The 24,112-nt window shown below is 32.2% G+C and overlaps 1 protein-coding gene, 1 non-coding gene and 1 pseudogene across 2 annotated transcripts; 2 read left to right on the top strand and 1 right to left on the bottom strand.

The window, feature by feature from the left end:
• Positions 1–4,858: 4,858 nt before the first annotated feature.
• On the top strand, positions 4,859–6,963 carry LOC146952493 (class V chitinase CHIT5a). The gene is made up of 2 exons (XM_085702497.1): positions 4,859–6,274; positions 6,816–6,963. Exons 1-2 carry the CDS (start codon positions 5,140–5,142, stop codon positions 6,836–6,838), a joined length of 1,158 nt encoding a protein of 385 aa, XP_085558623.1. The 5' UTR covers positions 4,859–5,139; the 3' UTR covers positions 6,839–6,963.
• A 7,322-nt stretch (positions 6,964–14,285) lies between these two features.
• LOC146952491 (two-component response regulator ORR24-like) lies at positions 14,286–23,912 on the top strand (annotated as a pseudogene).
• Positions 17,466–17,551, bottom strand: LOC146952492 (small nucleolar RNA Z221/R21b). The gene has a single exon (XR_015025288.1). It is a non-coding gene; the product is annotated as a small nucleolar RNA Z221/R21b (small nucleolar RNA).
• Positions 23,913–24,112: the final 200 nt, after the last annotated feature.

Genomic DNA, 24,112 nt, shown 5'->3' with positions numbered 1-24,112 from the left:
CAGTTATAAGTAAATTTGACTTTTTAGGTTCATTCAATTAATGATGTACGTGAAATTGAAATATTTGATGGATGAACTGAAATGAGTGACATGTTTTAAATGCATATTTGCCTTCTCATAAAATTCAGAAATTAAAATAATTTTGTACTCTCAAAATTATTTGACATGTTGGTGATATGATAAAAAGAGAGAAATAAAGATAAAATGAGGTGTTGAACAAGTGTTGTAAAATTAAAGGTGTTCAATTATAATCACCCTTGTAATTAATGGGCAATTTAGTCATTTATTCTTTTTTTTCCTACTAATTATATTGAAATTCTTGATAAATTGTTGGGGTGAAAGTATAGATGTAGGAGTAAAGAATAAAATTTTCTATAATAACAAGCTCTCCAATGGAGCAAAATTAGCCCAATGCCTGTATCAACTCAGCTGCCAATCTTTCCTAGTGACATTCTTTTCCCACCCCCCATACCTCTCACATATCTTTCGTTATTTTTAAATACCTCCGTTCGAATTTTAAAATTTGGAGCGTGTTTTTTAGTTTTGTCGTTTAGAAAGGAAAATCAATTAACCATTGTTCAAGAATGGCTAAATATTGTTTTAGGATTTTTACGCATCTTATTTTAGAATACAAACAACAAAATCAATTTTACACATCTGAATTTCAGAATCCAACATGCCCTATACATGGTTCAAACCTCTTTTGTGGCAAAATATAATTTCAAGATTTTTAACACAGGTTTTATAATCTAGATGTATAAAATACACTTTTAAAATATCCAGATTTTATAATCTTGATGTGTTAAAAATCCTAAAATTACATTTAGTCACGATTGAACCATGACTAAAATGATTGTGACTAATTTTTTTCCTTTCTAAACTGTGAAAATAATAAAATATGCTCCGGATTTTAATATTGGACCGGATGTATTTTGAAAAAAAATGGCACCCAAGTGGTATGGAGGTGGGAAAAGAATTTCACACTTTCCTAAGCCTTCCAACATACTGTCCCAAATGAATGAAAATTATTCTTTGAATATATAACTAGTGTGTTAACCCGTGCAATGCACGGGTGATAGACTATATTTTCTTAATCTTAAATTGTTTTATTTTTTTTAATTATCAATGAAAATTATTTATCCCGTGAATTTTTAAATATTCCCGTATTTTTTGTTAAAAATAATGTTAGTATTTTTTTGCCGCAATGATGACAAATATGTGTCACATGTATTTATGTTTATCAGTGGTAAATATATGGCCCGTGTTTTTACGTATAAATGAAAAATATATTTATGGGTTTCAGTTCATCGTCGATGAAGCGCCACAACGGCTGTCCTTTTAGAGTCTCGGTGTGTGTTGATTCTATTGTGGTCATTGGTTTCGTTCAACGATGTCGTTGTCTTGTAGAGCTATGGTGTTGACGCGATTATGAGTTAGTCTCGGTCTGGTTTTTGCTATTTTTTTCATTTTTGTTTATTTGTGTTTGTTTTTGTTTTGTTTCGTGGAAATGAAGATGGTTAGTGACTTTGTTTCGGCTCTGTGATTTTGTCTGAAAATCATGAATCTCGTTTTCTGGATTGAAGGTATGTGTTCTTTAGTTTTAACGTTGTTCTGTTGGATGCATGTTTGGATTCAACATAACTGGTTTTATCCTGATGTTGGTCGAAATGGCTAGGTGCGTAGATGCTCCGTGTTGACGGTAGTACTCGTTCATCATACCTAAAATATTGTATCCGTCGTGGTTGCTTCTTGCATCGTTGGTGGACAGTGGTCGATTTATGTCGTTTGTTCATCCCTTGATCTGGACTGCGACTGAAGTTTCAAGACCACTGCGACTTTGTGGATTCGGTTCGTAATTGATTGTTTTGACTCAAAAGGGCATTTATGGTCTTCTGATACTTTGAAGATAATTGTTGGAACTTGGGTCGTTTCTGTGTTGGCAAACAATCGTTGGATTGTCGCGCCCCTACGGAGGTTCGCTAATTTGTACGTGGTAATGGTTGTTTAGGTCTGTTCTTTTTTATTACCATTTTTGTACTGAATAGTTGGGTTCTGCTTTTGTGGTTTACTGGGTCAGGTCGTTGGCCCCCAACCCAAGTCTTATATTTCCTTCTCTTGATAAAAACTTGTCCTGTATATTTTTCTATTTATCTGGTTTTTGGTAAACACAATGACAAACATATAGTTTTATTGAAAAATAATAGTAGTCTCTTGTTTATTTCAAAGATATTTATTATAATAGAAAAATGCTTTCCCTCGATGTTTTTTTTTTTATTTTTTATATTTAACAGTAATGATATTTATCTCTTATTTTTTAGTTTCTTATTTTGACAAAAAAAATTCATATGCAAGAAGCAATGTAGTCATTTGAGATTGTAATTTTTCAATCAATGCAAAATATATCTTATAAATAAAAAAAAAATCTATTTTTGCAGATTTGAAATTTTATAATTCTAGTTTTTTAATTTTGAAATTATGTCATTTTATATAATTATTTATTTAGATTATTTTTCAAAATTTTGCTGTTGAAGATTTTTGTTTGATTGTTGGTTATAATTTGTTACTTTAGTATGTCATAAATGGTGTCATTAAAAAAAATGATTGTCTTAAATGGTGTAATTGGACTATGACTTTTATGCTTCAACCTTACATTGCCACATGTAACTTTTCTTTTAAATTTGATTTGGATATGCCATGTGTATTGTTCATTTTAAACATTCTCAAATGTATGTATAGAGGATAGAGGATGTTTGTCTTAAATGGTGTAATTGGACTATGACTTTTATGCTTCAACCTTACATTGCCACATGTAACTTTTCTTTTAAATTTGATTTGGATATGCCATGTGTATTGTTCATTTTAAACATTCTCAAATGTATGTATAGAGGATGGCTGAACCCGCATTAGTGAATTTCTTATGGTGTCATTCTCTCTTCTCAAATATCCTATTGCATTTTAGATTTTATCTTTTAAAAAGGTAAAATACAATTAAAAACTTATAAATTTTTTAGAGTTTAGAATCCAAAAATAAAGTGCGCGAGAAGCTTGAAGGCTGCGATGAAAAATTTACTCACAGTTATCCCTTACATCCTTCCACTGCTGCTTCAAGTTTTATTCCAAAAAAATTAACCGAAAGTGCTCTTTTAACTTTTGTTTCCGAAGCTGCCCGGTAAACAATAGAAAAAGATTAAAGAGGAATTTCTCTTTAAACACTTAACAAATTATTTACAAGCATCTAAAATGCTCCTATCAGCGATTAACTACCGTTTGAACGTATTCTAAATCGGTTAAACTGATCTTTAAACCAATTAACCCAATTTAATAATTTTTTAGATGTATATAAGTAATTGTTTTTTGATACTTAAAGAACAATCCCCGAATTAAAGAACTTAAGCCCAAAAAGATTCCAGCTCAAGTATAGTGACATATCCAATACTGACAAAAAAACCGTAAAAGAAGCAAAACACAAAGGTTCTTAAATATTTTCCTCATACCATGTCTTTTCATGTTGTTGATAATGCTATATTTTAATTTATATTTACTTTGTTTTTCTCAGTGTTGACTACTGTTTGTTTCACTCCCATTTGTATTTCTTATATGTCATATTCAGTTTGTTTGAGATATTAATGCTTCCTGCAATTTGAGTCTTCCACTCAAAAGAGAGTAGAATATCTATTGGATTTTATATAGGCCGAATGAATTTGATTTTCTTTTTGTCTAGGTAGTTAGATTCAACACACTTCAAATGTGGAGAATTGAGAAATTAGGAGTTCGAACCTCTGTAAATAATATCTTTAGTAGCTACTAACTAAGCTACGTTTATAGGATAAATAAATTTGATTATACTAACTACCTATCTTATGATTTTTGAAGATTAAGTAATAAAGATGACGAGTTTTTGTCAGTAATAAAGATGACGAGTTTTTGTCGTAATTGATTAAATAATAAAGATTACGAGTTTATGTAATCTTCACCTACCAATTTAAATTGAACGACTATATTAGTCATCTAATTGATCTCTATCCAACAACTTCAACTAACCAACTATATTTTGTGTCTTATCTTTTAAAGTTCTAATATAAGTGTAAGTAAAGAATAACCAAATGTTTTAACCGTTGTTTATATCTAAATTCTACGAAACGAGTCATCATTCATTAAAGCTCTCAATCACATGACAATTGGTTGACTATAGTGACATGTAATACAAAATAATTGATCACAAGTGAATGTGGTGCATATCACACCATGAATGAATCCATAAATGGATTGCGACTTACTAGTAAGTTAAGTCGTCACACAAGAAATGCACTAACCACAAAAACATAATTAAGGTTGCTATATGCTCCAATCTACAAGTGGCATTGACCTTTCTACACAATGGGGGTTAAGATCCTCTCCATTTGTGATTTGTTCCATTTGTTGCAATTTGGAGAGAGATAGACACAAAAAAATTAATGATGGTGGGATCCACTTAGTGATAGGACCCACCACTTACTTTTTTGTGTCTATCTCTCTCCAAATTGCAACAAATGGAACAAATTACAAATGGAGAGGATCTTTACCCACACAGGGTTAAGATCCTCTCCATTTGTGATTTGTTCCATTTGTTGCAATTTGGAGAGAGATAGACACAAAAAAATTAATGATGGTGGGATCCACTTAGTGATAGGACCCACCACTTACTTTTTTGTGTCTATGGATTAATGGTGAGACTACTATTTTGCCAACGGTAATGTTCTGCCCATTAAACATAATTAAAGGAGGAGGCATTTTCTGGTGATATAACAAACAATTAACATCATGAATTAAATGTCAACTTCAACTTTAACAATATTTGAATCCATCGACACTAAACCTTGTTGTGCGTGCACCATTATCATATTATCATTCTAAAGTATCTAGACCCCTTGACTTTTATTATTGGATTCCTTGTTCAACTTTTGTTCCCTTGTCTTTGATTTTTCTCTCCATCACTTATCCCTCATCATAGTTGAACCGTTCAATTCACAACAATTCAATCATAATATTCCAATTTCCAACATCACCAATCACATAAAATAACTAATATTTGTAACCACTTGTTCTCTATATATATGCACATACAAATTCATTCATATCTTATATATATGATCATAAACCATGGCCGTCCAAAAAATCATAATAACACCAATTTTGGTTTTTCTAGTGACCATTTTCTTCAATGTATCATCATCATCATCATCTTCTAATAATTCGCAATACCAATTTTTAAATCATGGTGTTAGATCAGCATATTGGCCAGCAGGTGATGATTTTTCACCTTCTTTGATTGACACAAACTACTTCACTCACATTTTCCTTGCTTTCATTCAACCAGAACCAATTTCCTTCAAACTTGAAATCACAAAATCCGGCAAAAAATGGGGTCAGAATTTCATCAAAGCACTCCGCCACCGTTCCCCGCCGGTGAAAACACTTTTATCAATTGGAGGTGGTGGTAGCAATTCAACACTCTTCTCTGAAATTGCTAGCACAAAACAAAATAGAGAAATCTTTATAAATTCAACAATCCACGTGGCAAGAAAATATGGGTTTGATGGTGTTGACTTGGATTGGGAGTTTCCTGAAACTCAACAAGACATGTTTAACCTTGGTTTGTTGTACGAGGAATGGTATAATGCTTTGTTTGCTGAAGCCAAGGTTAGGAGAAAACCACGTTTACTTTTGACCTCTGCCGTTTACTACAATTCTACAATAAGGCTTATTGGTAAACATGGTCCGAGATCGTATCCGGCTCAAGCTATCAATAAGTACTTAGATTGGGCGAGTCCAATGTGTTTCGATTATCACGGTACGTGGGATAATAATACTGGCTTTAATGCTGCTTTGTATGACTCGAAGTCTGAAATTAGTACCAATTTTGGACTCCACTCATGGATCAAATCGGGTGTTCGACCTGAAAAGTTGGTTATGGGTTTGGCTTTATATGGACGGGCGTGGGAGCTGAAGGATCCAAATGTCAACGGGGTGGGAGCGGAGGCGGTGGGACCTGCAACTGACACGGATGGTAGTATGAATTATAATGAGATTTTGAAGTTTAATAAAGAGAGTGGTGCTAATGCTGTGTATGATAAGGATGCCGTGTCTTTTTATTCTTATGCGGGTACTACTTGGATCGGGTATGATGACGGGCCTTCAATAACGGCTAAGGTTCGGTTCGCTAAGTCCTTGGGTTTGAAAGGCTATTTCTTTTGGGCCCTTGGGAAGGATAAGGATTGGACCATCTCAAAACAAGGTACTTCACATTGTTTTCTTTTCAACTTTATTTTTTATTTGTAATTCCAAAAATATAAATACATTTTTTTTAAAAATATATATTCTGATATTTCTTAAATATGATGTACTTTGAAAATAGTTCACCTTTTCTTTTTCAATTTTATTGCTTATATTTACAAAAATAATGTGTTTGGAATATCTGAAAAACATGCAAGTCATTTGGCGTGAGATTTTTAAATAAATATATTATTGGACGTCACAATTTTATTTTATTTTTATCATTGTTTTCTTGAAAAAGAAATATATATTTTTTTTTTATCAAGTATACAGATTTAAGATAATTATTGATACACCTCTAAAAAAAGATGCTTATTGATATAAAAATGTCACTCATAATTTTTATACCAATGTTTAATTGTAAGAAAGATGTTTTTCAAAAGCAATCTAAGTTTTTGGTTCTAATTAAGATTTTGATGGTTTTCTTACAACTTAGGGTAGCGTGGTCATTTTAGATGTTATCCTGATGTCTTCTTATATTTGTGTTTTGTATTTGTTTGCAGCTTCAAATGCATGGGGACACTGACACTATATCGAGTTTAATTTCATGTAATCCTAGACCTTTATAATTGATACAAAGTTATTATTGTAGTTGAATTCATTGTACCATCATATTTTTGAATAGTATTAGTTGCAAATATACATGAAAAATCTAAGGGTTAATTATGTTTCTAGTCCCTATAAAATAGCGACCTTGTAAGATTAGTCCTTACTTAATTTTAATAGCATTTTTAGTCCCTAATTTTGTTTTTTTGCCCTGAGTATTAGTCCCTACTCAATTCAAATTTGTTTAATTTATGCTTAAACTCTTAAATTTTTGAACAATTTTTTGCAGACATGTTTAGAACATTACTAAAAGTTCCTCCGCAAAAAATTATCGCAAAATTTGATTTCTACATCCAGATTTTATTACTTTTTATCTTTAACTTTTGTCGTTTTAAAAAATTCATATTTAATTCATTTCATGTCTGAAAATTCTAAATTTTAGTAAACGAACCTTTCATAGTGTTCTAATCTTGTCTCAAAAAAATCGTTCAAAAATTTAAGAGTTTAAGGATAATTAATCAAACTTTGTTTTAGCAGGGACTAAAATTATAAGTAAATTTTTTTTATAGGGACTAAAAATGCTATTAAAATTAAGTAAGGACTAAACATACAAGGTCGCTATTTTATAGGGACTAGAAACATAATTAACCCAAAATCTAATTATGTACGCATTAGGGCTAAGAGTGTGACAAAATGAATTGGATGATTGCTCTTCAAGCCTCTTGATATATGCTCGAACCGCTAAAGGGTTGTCCTCATAAGCTTAGCTCAGTTAGTAGGGACAATACATAATATATGCAAAGTGCGTGGTTCAAACCCCGACCACCACAAAAAAAAAAAAAAAACTGTAAAGGGAGGGGCTTCTAAACAACACGTTGGGTTGGGACTCCACTTAAAAATTGTGAGGATTCCCTATAGAGAGGATCCATTTCAAGGGGAGAGGATAAGAGGGAATAAAACAGATGTCTCTCAACTTATTTGAGTGATTGCTTTGTTGAGATTGACAATGGAATGTTTAGGATTGATAATATTTTAGTTTTAGAGTATTATTACAACATAAAAAACTTGTAAAAAGCCTATATGAATTTTTTTTGAAGAATTTATTTAAATCCTCATCAAATACACTTTTTTTTTTAGTTTCCCCGTATTAGAAGGATTCTTTATTATGGATAGAAATAAACTTGTCCATTCAAGGTCGGGCACTATTCTTCCTTACATTTTCATTTCCTTCTTTTTGTCTCCAAACTACTCCCTTCTCATTTCCTTTTAACTCAAAAATAGATCCATTTTTCTCAAACCCATTAGACAAAAAGAGCAACCAAACATTAAATAAAAGAGAAATGATATTTGGACAATTATTTTTTAGACAATTTTTTGTTTCTATACTTTTGGGAAAAAACGGTAGAAAGAGTAAAAGAGAGGGTAGGAATACGATGTAAATATGAGAAATAGTTGTTTCAAAATTTGTTCAATATAACCGTACAAATATCATTTTATCAAATAAAATAAGTATACTTTTCCAACTTAAAAAAAAGGAGTTTAGGGGTGGCTAACTTTAATACATGGTGAGGACCATTTTGCCGGTGTAGTGATAACTATGACGGGGCTTGACTATTAAGGGTATTCACCACAATGAAGATATACTGTATTGATAAAAAAAGTCCTTAATTGAAGTATTATATTTTTTAATGGAGTTTTCTATATCAGTGTTATTAATCAATTGCATCGTCCACTCGAGATGGTCCAAATGAATTTAGAGCAATGGTCTCTATAAATTAACCAAACGCATAAATTGTTAGCATATAGAGAGGATTCAAACTTAGAGATGAGAACACTTCTAGGTCTCAAGTCTACACCATCTAACCAATCCATGTGGCTTAAAAAAGTGTACACTTTATTGCCCATTCAAGGTCTTTTACAATAAACTCCAGCGAAGAAGATGCTCTTGCTAACAAGCCAGTCATAACTACCCTACCTATTACAGAAGAGGTTGCTGGCCCAATTGAAATAGACGATCATAAACCGGGAGGAGCGTCAGTAGATATAGACAATCTTCTGTTTCCAACTTCCCTAGAAATAACCGAGTGTACGAAAATATGATTGCATCGACAAACTTTTTGGAATGGGGCGATGAAGAATGTGAAGATTATTCGAAGTATAACAAAGATTCAATGTTGGAAACCATGCTCAATGATGATGATGACAACATCATCAGGGAGAACTTCAAATAAATAAGTTCTCTTTGAAAAACCCTATCATGAACTAAAAACAATTACACGGTGGCTGCGTTCATTGGAATGAGGTGAGTAATTCAAAAACAAGTATTAAGAATCATAATAAATTTGTCTAACAATGCTTTTTATTAGACACCCAATTTAATGTATTTTTCGTATCTTGTTTGTTGGTTACTTTTCAATATTTATAAAAGAGGCGACTGTTTACTTACGTATGAGTCACTTATAAAATAAAATGAACTTATCAATTAACATATATCATTACCAGTACATCAAAGAGATTTCATTGTCCAAGAAAGTGTTTAGTAACCGCAAATGGTCAATGACCTAGCCAAACAAAAAAACTAATCTAAACACACCTTGTTGAACGTCATCTACATCAGTGCTACGAACAAAAGTTGTGGTTTTAGGGTTATCCTCAATGGGTTCTAGGAGAAGGACTTGATGAGGTTTGAGGGTTAGAGGCGAGTTTAAAACAAATAAAAAGTAGGAACAAAATGAAAGAAAGGGCCTTATCTTTTAAAATACTTAAAGAAGCAGTGACTTTGTGATTAGGAAGATAAATTGCTTCAATTAGTTGAGAAGATTAATGTTACCATTGGATTAAGTGGAGAACAAAAGAAGTAATGATATTTGACCTATCACAAGCTCAATATGGTTATAACCGCCAAATTCATACTTTACGGGGCAATGATGACTTTGCTCATGCGCAAGCGCAGCTGCTATTATCCTTTTAGCCAAATTTGAAAAATAAGCGATAAATCAATCAAGAGAGAATCCCCTCCGTTGAGTGAAGAATAAGCGATGTTGGAGTAGCAAAACGAGAGGGTTGATTCTTTCTCAAGACCACTGAATCATAACATGAGTCAATAAAGGCTCAAAATTGTGTCAAAGACATAGTGGGGCTGGACAATGGTGCATTACCCATGATGCCTTCTCTAAACATGAATAATCTTTTCGAGGAATGAGGGACATGACATGATCTATGATGGAGCTGTGCATAAAAGATCCTTGTCAACGGATCATGCCGATGAGAGGAGATTAAAGCCAAACATAGGACACCGAACACCATGATCCCACTACCATGAGAGTTATCACGCAACACCCAAGAAAATGAGCCGAATAGAGGTTACACATTCAGGTTGTCTTTAGACATACCAAATATTAAGGATCAATGTGGAGCTACGCCTTGACCAGTGTGTCAAGGTGTGGAGGAGGAGACTATTGAGTATATATGGCCCACCAATTGATGCAAAGTTAGTAATTTCAAAGTTAGTTAGTATTAGTTTACTATGTGGAGTACTTGTTGAATTGAGTTAGCAAGATAACAAATTTTTTAATTGTCATAGAACAAGTATATAAATCACAAGTAAGTGAATGTGAACATTCTGAAGTAAAATATTTGAACTGTAGATTGATAACTATAAAGAGTGTATTCTTTGTGCAATTTCATTCTTTAATTCAATGTTTTTAATATCCATTCTCATTACACATTGTCCAAATCTAAATATTATTACTCTTCAACAATGTCCTAAAATTACTTTGAACGTCTAGATCCCATTTCTTTTAGAGCTATACCGCCTGCCGTACCAACCACTTATTTGAAAAAGGGTTAAACATGTTTTTGATCCCTATAAATATACCAACTTTTCGTTTTAATCTCTCTAAAATTTTCCATCAACTTCTAGTCCCTATAAATATTCAATCACTACTTTTGGTCCCTATTTTTAAGTTAATTTTAGTATTTTTTAAGGAAATTGTGCAGAAATGTGTAGAATATTGTAAAAAAAATTCCCAATTTTTTTTTAACAAAACATAAATTTAATATGAATTTTTAATCATCAAAAATATAAAAATTCATATTAAATTCATGTTTTGTTAAAAAATTCTAAATTTTTTTGGGAGAGATTCTTATAATATTATGAAATTTTATGCAAAATTTTATTCAAAAATATGAATTCTACATATGAGTTTACTTTAAATGATGGACCAAAAGTGAAGATGGAAATTTTTTGGGGGACTAAAAGTTGAAGGAAAATTTTAGAGGGACTAAAACAAAAAGTTGGTATATTTATAGAGACCAAAAACATATTTAACCATTTGAAAAATTGTGTCACTGCCCATTTGTAATTCCTTTGATAGTTTGATTTGCATTAGAAAATGAAGGGTTAAATATGTTTTTGGTCCCTATAAATATATCAAGTTTTCGTTTTAGTCCCTCTAAAATTTTCCTTCAACTTTTAGTCCTTATAAAATTTTCAATCACTAATTTTGGTCCCTATTTTTAAGTTAATTTTTGTATTTTTTAATGAAATTGTGCAGAAATATGTAAAATATTGTAAAAGAATTTCCCAAAAAAAAAAGAATTCTTTAACAAAACACAAATTAAATATGAATTTTTAACCGTCAAAAATATAAAAATTCATATTAAATAAATCTTTTGGTAAAAAATTCTAATTTTTTTTGGGAGAGATTCTTATAATATTATGAATTTTTCTGCAAAATTTTATTGAAAAATATGAATTCTACATATGAGTTTACTTTAAAGGAGGGACCAAAAGTGAAGATGGAAAATTTTAGAAGGACTAAAAGTTGAAGAAATTTTTTAGAGGGACTAAAACGAAAAGTTGGCATATTTATAGGGACCAAAAACATATTTAAACCGAAAATGAACTTGTACACAAACCAATTTTAAAATCGACAACTAAAAAAATCTAGCCACGAACAAAATTCAAAATCGACAACTAAAAAAATCTAGCCACCATAATGAACAATTAGAAAATCAACTAACGCCCGTTTGTTACGGATTAAAATAAAAGTGATTTTGATATAAAATAATTTAGAGATTATATTTTAGAGATTATATGAAAAATCAGAATCTATTTTGCGTTTGTTTACTGTAATAAAAATCATTTTTTTTAAACAAATAATCTAGTTTGTTTGGATACAACTATATAAAAGGAATTTTTTTGTTACAAAATTAGTTCAATCTTTTAAATTATATTTTCTCTCTCCTCTAAAAAAAATCTATTTTATTTTAAGCTGCTTCTAACAGCTTCTCATTTGAAGCTGTTTTTAGATTATTTTTAGATTCTGATTTTTTTTAAAATCTGTAACAAACGGATACAATACTCTTAAAAGTGATTATTTTTTAAAAATAAGTGATTTTTTTCTTAAAAAAGCTATAACAAACGGGCTCTAACTCTAATTGGCTCGGTTTTACTATAGTGCATCCAAAACATGTGGCAGATTATTTCTTTCAATTCGAAAATTTAGGCGGGGTTTTCAAAAAACATCCGAATAACTTTCAACTCATATATTTAGCGTGTTTGGATGATTTGGTATGAAATAAAAGCTCAAATTTTTCGCAATCAAGAGGAATCGTTACAACTTCCTGGCAAAATTAAGTTTCAATATTACTGGTTTAATTTTGCTTTTACCTACTTGTGGTCGCTTAATCCTTTAACTTACTTGAAAAATACTTTGTAATGAGGTCTCTTTGTCCTCTTTTTCTCTTTTTTGCTATTTGATTGAATGTGATTTTTATCATGGGTTCGGCACTCCTTGTGTTGAATAATACTTTGTAATGAGCACTAACACATTGTCAAGAATAATATTTGGACTCACATAATGTCACACTATAATAATTATATTTTCAAAATTATCGTAATGTTTGAAAAACCATTTGTTAAAGCATATATATCAATATAGTCAGTCAAATGTCGTGTTTCTTTGCGTGTGAGTTTTAGTGGTGTTTACACGTAAAAGAAATATTTCATTCCTTTTTTGACGAATTTTATGCAAATTAGTTCACGGTTATAACGTGAAAGAATATTTACTTTCTTCTTCAAGATGATTTCCTTATCATCTCAAAATAATTAAATCATAAATGTCTAATTTATGACATTTGTGTTTTTGTTTTTTGACAAAGCATTTGTGTTTTAAGAATTATGACATTTAGTTATTTTTTTTGAGACATTTAGTTATTGTCATTCAAGAAAATATAAAATTAAATTAAGTATAGTAGCAAATTAATGAAGATTACAAAAACATGTATTTTCCGGCAAATAAATTTGACTTTTTTTTTTTTTTTTGGTTTCTGAATTTGATTTGTTTGTTGACAACAAACCAAATTGAAACGTTGTCTTTGATGATAAGGGTGAAATTGGTGAAGGCATCCTTTTTATTGTTTCTCTTGTATTTTTAATGTGCTAGAGATTGAGTTTAGATCATCAAAGTTGAAGATTAGATTTTCTAAAGTAATCGACCGTGAAGGTATTCTGTTGTCAACCCAACCATCCAATGGATACGAGTTTTGAAAAATAGAGGGGATTTTGTATAATAATAAATGTAAAGTGTGTATTTTCTTGCGCATAGATCATACTAATCTTATTTGTATCATTCCAATTTTATCGGATAGCTAAAATAATTGAGTAGTAAAAAAAAGCTAAAATAATTCACTCAATTTTAGTGTATCTGTAACTCTTTGAAAGTTTAGGATATTTTATTTTGAATTGTACAAATATATCTAATCATGTCACTTTGAATTTATGTCTGATGTTAATGATTTATAAAGAAGATTAAGCTTTTGGAAACGTTGAAAATACAAATGTTACTCTTTTGAAATTTCAGTTAACCATGATTTTGAATCAAAAAGTTGGTTTAAAAATTGCTTATTTATCGTTTGGTCATGAGGTTTGTTAAACTATGAGGTATTAGTTCATGCGTCGGTCACAATTAGAACTTTGGGTCGTGGCGTATATGAACAATGTTGGACACATATAAATGCATCTTGATTTTAATCTTATTTAGCAAAAACATTTGATTGTGGTATAAATACCATGAGAGTTTGACCAAAAAAAAAAATACCATGAGAGAGATAATTTAGTGAGTTGTCAAGAGAGAGAATTTACGTGAGCTGTAAAAGAAAGGGAGAGTAAATTACGTGTAGAGTGATGTGGAAAATATTTGGAATACTTTGTTAATTACATTACAGCTTTAAACATTTATGGCAAGAATCAAGAAATCAAGAAACATAATTAGAAAGATATTGTTTCTCAAACAAAAACACAAGTATTGGTTGGAAAATAATATTTAAGGAAACAACCATAAAAACATCCTTAATATTTGTTGTGATTATTTTTCTCATTGGTTAGTATTTAACTAGAAAGGAAGGTTCATAATCCTCACACCATGATCCTCTACATTGTTTCACTCTCCATAGTAACTTTCATGGTACCTTCTTTTTTCCATATATACTTTACAACATTCTTTTCTTAATCATTCTATCTTTGCATTCATCATTTGTTATTTTTCTCTTTGTCAACGAAAATTCTTCCTTAAAAATCACAAGATGAATGATCAGTTTCCTATTGGAATGCGAGTTCTTGCGGTTGATGATGATAGAACATGTCTCAAGATTTTGGAGAAACTTCTCCAAAGGTGTCAATACCATGGTATGCTTCATCATCAACATCATATTATTGTTGTTTTTGTTTTATTTTGAAATATTAAAGATTGGTCCTTGATTTTAATCTTGTTTTTTGATGTGACAAATCTAATGATATATAGCTAGGGTTTTGGCTAAGTTTTGGATACATATATTTATGCATATGTTAGATTATTATTTTCAATGAAGTTGGTTCATTTTGAATCAAATATCTATTTTTCAATATTATGTTCAACACTACATCCAATGCTTGTAGAAATCAATTAGATTAATTTTAAATTTTATTTGATATTGTTTAGGTTTAGACTAAATTATATTTGATCGATCACATTCTCGATTCTTTCAAAGATTGGACATGATTTTGCTTTTAAAGTTGCAATTTTTTTTAAATATCTTTTGTGTGCCTAATCTTTGGTGATCTTACGTTGTTTCTTGGATTTCAAAACATTTCGTAGATTTTATGTTCTGATTGTATATGCAGTGTATAATTTTTTTCTCTTTGAGAATGATATTAATTTTAGTTATGGTTTGTTAATTTGTTTCAGTAACCACTGCTCAAAACGCGATAACGGCGTTGAACTTGTTGAGAGAAAACAAAAGCAATTTTGACCTAGTAATCAGCAATGTTCATATGCCAGACATGGATGGATTTAAGCTTCTTGAGCTTGTTGGACTTGAGATGGACCTACCTGTCATAAGTAAGTTATGCAATTCCTTCAATCTTATATTATTGATACATGTATAACAAATTATAGTATTTTGATTGCAAAGTGTTTGATTTCAGTGTTTTCTGCGAATGATGATCCAAAGATGGTGATGAAAGGAATTGAACATGGTGCGTGTGATTATCTGGTGAAACCTGTTAGACTAAAAGAGGTACAGATCATTTGGCAGCATGTAATCAGGAAGAAGAAAACTAGCAAACGAAGCAATCATGACGCGCCTAATTCTGATAGTGGAAATGGGAAAGATTCGGCTGGGACAGGAAATTCTGATAAGAATGAAAAACCATCTAGAAAAAGGAAGGATAAGAATGAAGATGACAGTGAGGAAGAAAATGAGGATGATTATGACAATGATGATCAAACTGCGCAGAAGAAGCCTCGAACTGTTTGGTCCACTGATTTACATCGCAAGTTTGTTGTTGCGGTCAATCAATTAGGCATTGACGGTACGTTCTTCCCTCTTTCTTCAATGCGCAGATTATAACGATCCAATGTTGAGATTAATATCATGATATAAAAATAAAAATTCTACTTTGTATTATTTGAAGACTTCCTCAAATATTCTTCCCGAAAAATACTTATGTTTAGCCATGCTATGAATTTTTCCGATTCTGAAGTGTTTTTCTCATGATAGTTGTTATCTTACTTGCAGAGGCTGTACCAAAAAAGATTCTTGAACTGATGAATGTTGAAAATCTGACAAGGGAAAAGGTGGCCAGCCATCTTCAGGTACTTTTATGCTTTAGCGTTATAAGTTACGAAGATATAGACACGTAAACCTATAATGAGCCTGACACAAGGACACTGTTAATGGTTTGATTGAATGAAGTAATTGAATTTAATCACATATGTTGATGTCGTGTTAGTGTCGGACGCAGAATGCACAGCGTCGGTGCTACACAAATTATCTGTCTTTGTCGTGTTAGTGTCGGACGCAGAATGCACAGCGTCGGTGCTACACAAATTATCTGTCTTTTCATTCAAGAAAACTTACTGTTTTTTAATTTTTCTGCAGAAGTATAGACTCTATCTACAAAGAATTAGCCGTGCGGAAGACAGACAAGACCATATGGAAGCAGCCTTAGCTAGTAGTTCAGATGCATCCTATCAACTCAGCAGCCAATCTTTCCCAGTGACATTCTTTTCCCACCCCCCATACTTCTCAGTCTCACATATCTTTCGTGATTTGTAAATGCCTCCCCTCAGATTTTAAAATTTGGAGTGTGTTTTTTTTTTGTTGTGGTCGGGTTTAAACACTGGACCTTTGCATATATTATGCATTGTCCATACCAACTGAGTTAAGCTCACAAGAACGGTAGCGTGTTTTTTAGTTTTGTCGTTTAGAAAGGAAAAGAAATTAACCATGGTTCAACCGTGACTAAATATTTTTTTAGGATTTCTATGCAACTATATTTTAGAAATTTGACTTTTTTTTTTTTGGTTTCTAAATTTGATTTGTTTGTTGACAACAAATCAAATTGAAACGTTGTCTTCGATGATAAGGGTGAAATTCGTGAAGGTATCCTTTTTATTGTTTCTCTTGTATTTTTAATGTGCTAGAGATTGAGTTTAGATCATCAAAGTAGAACATTAGATTTTCTACCAAGAGATTCTAAAGTAATCGACCGTGAAGGTATTCTAGTGTCAACCCAACCCAACTATCCAAATGTATATGATTTTTGAAAAATAGAGGGGATTTTGTATAATAAATCAAGAATAAATGTATAGGAAAATTGCTGTTCACACATTTGAGAAAGCTGGGACACACATGTAAAATACGATTTTGCCCCCTCGGCAGTTAACTGCCGAAGAATTAAACATCCGGCTGCAGTTAACTGCCGAGGAAAACCTCGGCAGTTAACTACCGAGGAAAAGCAAAACGTGTTCTTCTTCTTCCACTTCAATTGCTTTTTTTGTTTTCTTTCTTTCACAACCACAAACTTCACTTTTCATCTTCTTCCAAATCAAGCACTGTGCTACAGGTAACAGAAGAAGAGCAACAAAATCCACCTCCAACACAAATTAAAGATTGTAAATTCTATTAGATTCATTGACACAAATAAATTGGAAAATGAATTGAAGAAAACTGTTCAGAAAATTGACACAAGTTAATTGCTGATGGGAGAACCATCAGAAAAATGAAGGAAATAAAAGGGTGTGGCATTGATTCAAAAGAACTATGATAATTGAAGGAATAAAAAGTTCAGAAAAATAATGGGTATGAGAAAGTTATCAGCACAGGAAATCAGAGTGGTGCATGACTATCTCTATGAAATTAATAGCTTTATACTATGTTATAATTGAGAAAGAATAATTAAGATTGCAAAAAGGAAAAGTGGAGAGAAGAAACTATGAGATTGAAATATTTGTGAAGAAGACAATGAAGAAAGAAGGGTGTGGCGTTTACAACTCCTCGGCAGTAAAGTGCCGAAGGAGATTTTTTTTTGAAATTTGCTTTTCCTCGGCAGTTAACTGCCGAGGTTTTCCTCGGCAGTTAACTGCAGCCGGATGTTTAATTCCTCGGCAGTTAACTACCGAGGGGGCAAAATTGTATTTTACATGTGTGTCCCAGCCTTTTCAAATGTGTGAACAGCAATTTTCAATGTATAGTGTGTATTTCCTTGTGCAGAGGAGGTTCTAATTTTATCCGATAGCTAAAATAATTGAGTAATAAAAAAAAGCTAAAATAATTCACTCAAATTTAAAATACATACGTAACAAAAAAAAAATTGGGGGTTTGTAAACTTAAACCAACCAAAAAATATGAAGGCCTAAATTATAAAACTTGCACTTTTTTATTTGGACAAAAAACCCAATTATTCCTACTCCAAATGTTTTTTATAGAATGCTGTTTTTGTCAATTACATTTAATTAATTAAAAAAATTCAAAGTGGGTTAGCAAAGTGGTGCAAGTTAACAAATTTTTTTTGGGTTGTTTAATGTTTATAATTATCTATTTGCGACAGAAATGTGTTCATAATAGAATTGAGTCTAAGTTAGCAAAGTGTGCACCTTTTCATTTTGACAAAAAAATCATTCATCTAAGATGAATGATTTTTTTGTCAAAATGAAAAGGTGCACACTTGCCAACGAAACCTTCATGTTTTTAGGTTGGTCCAAGTTAGTAAACCCACACAATATATATATATATATATATATATATATATATATATATATATATATATATATATATATATATATATATATATGTGTGGATGGAGATTTTATAATTTTGTTTTAAGTAAGAGGATACAATTATTTTATCCATACCTTAATGAATGAATATTGTACTCAATCCATTTGAATGAATAAATATCGTTTATTTTTGCAATTTTTTTTTTACTATGATATTTACTTGGTTACAAGTTTTGAGAGGCCGATTTTTTTTCTCTCTCTAAGAAAATCTCTCTGCCTTCTCTCTAAACAAACACAGCCGCCTCTCACTCATCCTTTCCCTTCCCTCAATCCAACCTCAAACGTACACGATGTAGCTTCAACAGTGAGGTGATGCGTCGTTCGACGGTGGCCATCCGCATCATCTCGCCTTCGTTGCTCCCGGCGGCCACCGCGTCGGTGGTTTCTGACGGTGGTGGTTTTTCGATCTATGGGTTCTCTCGTTTTCTCCTTCCGGTGACTGTCGACTCCGTTGTTTAATCCTCCTCCGTCGTGGTCCATGGATCGTCGATGTCTGCACGGAACAAGGTGGTTGTGAATTCAGATCCGAATTGGTGACTGTTTGGCTTCACGAATCGGTTGCTGTGTCTGGGTTCTGTTCAGATTTGCCGTGGGTTTTGGTGTGAGATCTCGGTGGGTCGCTGGATGCCGCTGTCTGCTCAGCTGTGTTGTGTTTTCTGTCATCTGTTTGTATCGTGTTTCTGCTTGTATTGTTTTGTTGTTTGTTTTAATGTTTTTGTTTCAGATCAGAGATTTCAGGTGGTATTAGACGTGGCCTTTTTGCTGTGGATTCGGCTTTGTAAACCCGAAAGGGTCTGTTCCTTTAAAACCTGTGAGGGTTGTCTTTGAAACCGGTTGAGTTGGTGGTCCTAAACTTGATTCTCTGAATATTCTAGGTCTGTTGAGATCTGCAGGTTTCAAGACTTTTAGGTAGCCTGCTCTCCGGTATTGTCCAATTATCCATTTCAATCTTTATGATTGTTATTGGACTGTATGCTCGAAAGAGCTTTTATACCTGCTGTTTGTTCAGGGGGTTGCCGGTACGTGGATCGTAATACCGTGTTGACGGTCGATCCATTCACCTTTAATGAACCCTTTTTTATCCTTCGGACTTTCACTCTTCATTCTTTTTGTAACTTGGTTTCGTGTCTATACGCAGATGCGCTGGGTTACGCCTTTGAGAAGTGTTGGTTTTTGTTAGGATTGATTAGGGTTGATCTACCGGGTCTGTATTATCTTGTTTTATTCCCATTTGGGTTGTACCCGGGTCAGGTCCAATGTCCCCCCAGTCTCTGTATCTCGTTTTTTATTTTATATATATTTTCCATTTTGCTTAAAAAAAAAGTTTTGTAAATTGATATTAGACTCGAGAAGAATAATTGTTAGTATCCTTGTGTACTTCCTTTCTAATTGGCGGTGGTTGTTGTCTCCTCACTAAGTCTTTGTACCTCTTCATGTTCTATTTTTTTCTTCTTCAGATTGGCAAGCAGATGAGTAGTAACTTGCCAGGTGTATCTGTGGCTCTTTGAAAGTTTAGGATGTTTTATTTTTAATTGTACAAATATCTAATCATATCACTTTGAATTTATGCCTGATGTTAATGATTTTTATAAAGAAGATTAAGCTTTTGGAAATGTTGAAAATACAGTTGTTTCTCTGTCGAAATTTTAGTAAACCATGATTTTGAACAAAAAGTTAGGTTAAAAATTATTTATTTATTTATTGTTTGGTCATGAGGTTTGCTGAACTACGAGCTTTTAGTTCGTGCGTCGGCCACAATTAGAATTTTGGGTCATGACATATATGAACAATGTCGGACACATAAATGTATCTTGATTTTAGTTCTGAGTCAAGATCTTCTCCATTTATTAGTCTCTCCATTCCTTCCATTTGGAGAGATAAATACACATATTTTTTTTTTAAATAATTAATAGTAGTGGAATCCACTTTGTGGTAGGACTCACTACATACTTTTTTGTATCTATCTCTCACTAAATGACATTATCCATTTATTTTTAACAAATGGAAAGGATCTTAACTCTAATCTTATTTAGCAAAATTCCCGTGAGCTTAACTCAGTTGATAAGGACAATGCATAATATATGCAAGGTCTGAGGTTCGAACGCCTGACAAAAAAAAAATCTTATTTAGCAAAAATATTTGATTGTGGTATAAATACCATGTGAGAGAGAGAGTACATTTCAATGAGAGTAAAGTTTAGTGTGCTGTAAGGAGAGATAATTTACGTGAGCTGTAAAAGAAAGGGAGAGTAAATTTCGTGTAGAGTGATGTGGAAAATATTTGGAATACTTTGTTAATTACATTACAGCTTTAAACATTTATGGCAAGAATCAAGAAATCAAGAAACATAATTAGAAAGATATTGTTTCTCAAACAAAAACACAAGTATTGGTTGGAAAATAATATTTAAGGAAACAACCATAAAAACATCCTTAATATTTGTTGTGATTATTTTTCTCATTGGTTAGTATTTAACTAGAAAGGAAGGTTCATAATCCTCACACCAGAATCCTCTTACATTGTTTCACTCTCCATAGTAACTTTCATGGTACCTTCTTTTTTGTATATATACTTCATAACATTCTTTTGTCAATCATTCTATCTTTGCATTCATCACTTATTATTTTTCTCTTTGTCAACGAAAATTCTTCCTTAAAAATCACTATTTTTTTGCTTTGATTTCTCAAGATGAATGATCAGTTTCCTATTGGAATGCGAGTTCTTGCGGTTGATGATGATAGAACATGTCTCAAGATTTTGGAGAAACTTCTCCAAAGGTGTCAATACCATGGTATGCTTCATCATCAACATCATATTATTGTTGTTTTTGTTTTATTTTGAAATATTAAAGATGGGTCCTTGATTTTAATCTTGTTTTTTGATGTGACAAATCTAATGATATATAGCTAGGGTTTTGGCTATGTTTTGGAGATACCTATATTTATGCATATGCTAGATTATTATTTTCAATAAAGTTGGTTCATTTTGAATCAAATATATATTTTTCAATATTATGTCCTCCAGCCAATGCTTGTAGAAATCAATTAGATTAGTTTTAAATTTTATTTGATATTGTTTAGGTTCAGACTAAATTATATTTGATCGATCACATTGTTGCTTCTTTCAAAGATTGGACATGATTTCGCTTTTAAAGTTGCAATTTTTTTCAAATATCTTTGTGTGCCTAATCTTTGGTGATCTTATGTTGTTTCTTGGATTTCAATTTTATAGATTTTATATTCTGATTGTATATGCAGTGTATCATTTTTTTCTCTTTCAGAATGATATTTATTTTAGTTATGGTTTGTTAATTTGTTTCAGTAACCACTGCTCAAAACGCGATAACGGCGTTGAACTTGTTGAGAGAAAACAAAAGCAATTTTGACCTAGTAATCAGCAATGTTCATATGCCAGACATGGATGGATTTAAGCTCCTTGAGCTTGTTGGACTTGAGATGGACCTACCTGTCATAAGTAAGTTATGCAATTCCTTCAATCTTATATTATTGATACATGTATAACAAATTATAGTATTTTGATTGCAAAGTGTTTGATTTCAGTGTTTTCTGCGAATGATGATCCAAAGATGGTGATGAAAGGAATTGAACATGGTGCGTGTGATTATCTGGTGAAACCTGTTAGACTGAAAGAGGTACAGATCATTTGGCAGCATGTAATCAGGAAGAAGAAAACTAGCAAAAGAAGCAATCATGACGCGCCTAATTCTGATAGTGGAAATGGGAAACATTCGGCTGGGACAGGAAATTCTGATAAAAATGAAAAGCCATCTAGAAAACGGAAGGATAAGAATGAAGATGATGGTGAGGAAGAAAGTGAGGATGATTATGACAATGATGATCAAACTGCGCAGAAGAAGCCTCGAACTGTTTGGTCCGCTGATTTACACCGCAAGTTTGTTGCTGCGGTTAATCAATTAGGCGTTGACAGTACGTTTTCCCTCTTTCTTCAATGCGCAAAAACTTGTCAGCATAATTTTTATCAATTGCTTATATTCGTCTTTTTCTTTCCTTTTTTCCAGTTTATCAAAATATTTGTGCAGATTATAGCAATCCAATGTATTATTTGAAGACTTCCTCAAATATTCTTTACTAAAAATACTAATGTTTAGCCATGCTACGAATTTTTCCGATTCTGAAGTGTTTTTCTCATGATAGTTGTTATCTTGCAGAGGCTGTACCGAAGAAGATTCTTGAACTGATGAATGTTGAAAATCTGACAAGGGAGAAGGTGGCCAGCCATCTCCAGGTACTTTTTCTTATCTCTTATGCTTTACCTTTAGAAGTTACGAAGCATCGACATAGACATGTAAACCTGTAACGAGCCTTACACATGGACACTGCTAATGGTTTGTATAAATGAAGTAATTGAATTTAACAACATATGGTGATTCGTGTTAGTGTTGGATGCAGAATGCTCAGTGTCGGTGCTACATAAATTATCAGTCTTTTCATTCAAGAAAACTTCCTGTTTTTTAATTTTTCTGCAGAAGTATAGACTCTATCTAAAAAGAATTAGTTGTGCGGAAGACAAACAAGATCATATGGCAGCAGCCATAGCTAGTGGTTCAGATACATCCTATTTAAGAAGTGGAGTTGGAGGACATTTGCATACATTGAATGGCTCTACACAGTTTCATAACCATTATAACAATCCTTTTAGATCCTTTCCATCTGGTGGTGTTATGAGTAGTAGATTCAACACACCTACTAATGTGAATATGAATGGATTGCATTCTGCCGGAACTCTTCAGCCGAGTCAGACACATAATTTAAACAACTTGACAGATGATCAGCTAAAGTTCCAATCGGCCCTAACTCGCGGCAATCCAAATGATGTTCAAAGAGGTATCTCTATTAGTCCTATCCAAAACATGACCAATAACCTCCCAAATTTCAGTTTCACAAACAATCCCTTGATGTTAGAAGGAAATTCTCAAGACAAACAAGTAGGTGAAGGATACAAAAATTTAGCATTGCAGAATTCACAGTTTCTCCCTTTACTTGAAAACAGAAGGTGCAATGGTATTTGGTCAAGCACAATGCAACAACTACCTGGAACAAACTCTTATCTTCCAAGAGAATCTTTTAACCATGCTGCTATGCCTCATGTGTCATTTCAAGGTTGGGATAATAACAATAATCATGATGGAAGTTACCATTCTTCTAATGTGATCGGCAGTTCAATAGGCTCTTCTATGATTCCTGGTATGAATGTTGTCGAGCAAGAAGGAAACTTGGACTACAATTATGGTGATTCGGTACAATGAAGGATGATTTGATCGTAGACTTAACCGAAGGACCGTCATTTGAACTGCATCAGGTATATATGATGAACAACCAGATGAAGTCTCAAAATAGATTATTTCATTCCATCAAGAAGAGATTTTCTCAAAAAATCTTTGTAAACACATTGTTGTTCGCTTGGCTCTAGCGCTTTGGTAGACATGCTTTTTTTTTCTTCTTGCAAATTGCTGTGGTTTTTCATATTTAAAATGCAAATACTGGTTTTTCATATAATTCCTTAATTGTTTTTTGTTTTTTAGCAATTCATGCATGGTAGCTTGTGGAATGTCAATATTTTTGCTTCTGAGGTTTGCATATTTCAACAACCCTGTATTACAAGGAAGAGGA

The sequence above is a fragment of the Medicago sativa genome, chromosome 1, assembly GCF_051527215.1.
Source record: "Medicago sativa cultivar Bolivia chromosome 1, Bolivia_mono, whole genome shotgun sequence".
In the NCBI taxonomy this organism is placed as follows: domain Eukaryota; kingdom Viridiplantae; phylum Streptophyta; class Magnoliopsida; order Fabales; family Fabaceae; genus Medicago; species Medicago sativa.
The sequence above is the reverse complement of the archived record's forward strand: the minus strand, read 5'-3'. Positions and strand labels throughout refer to the sequence as shown.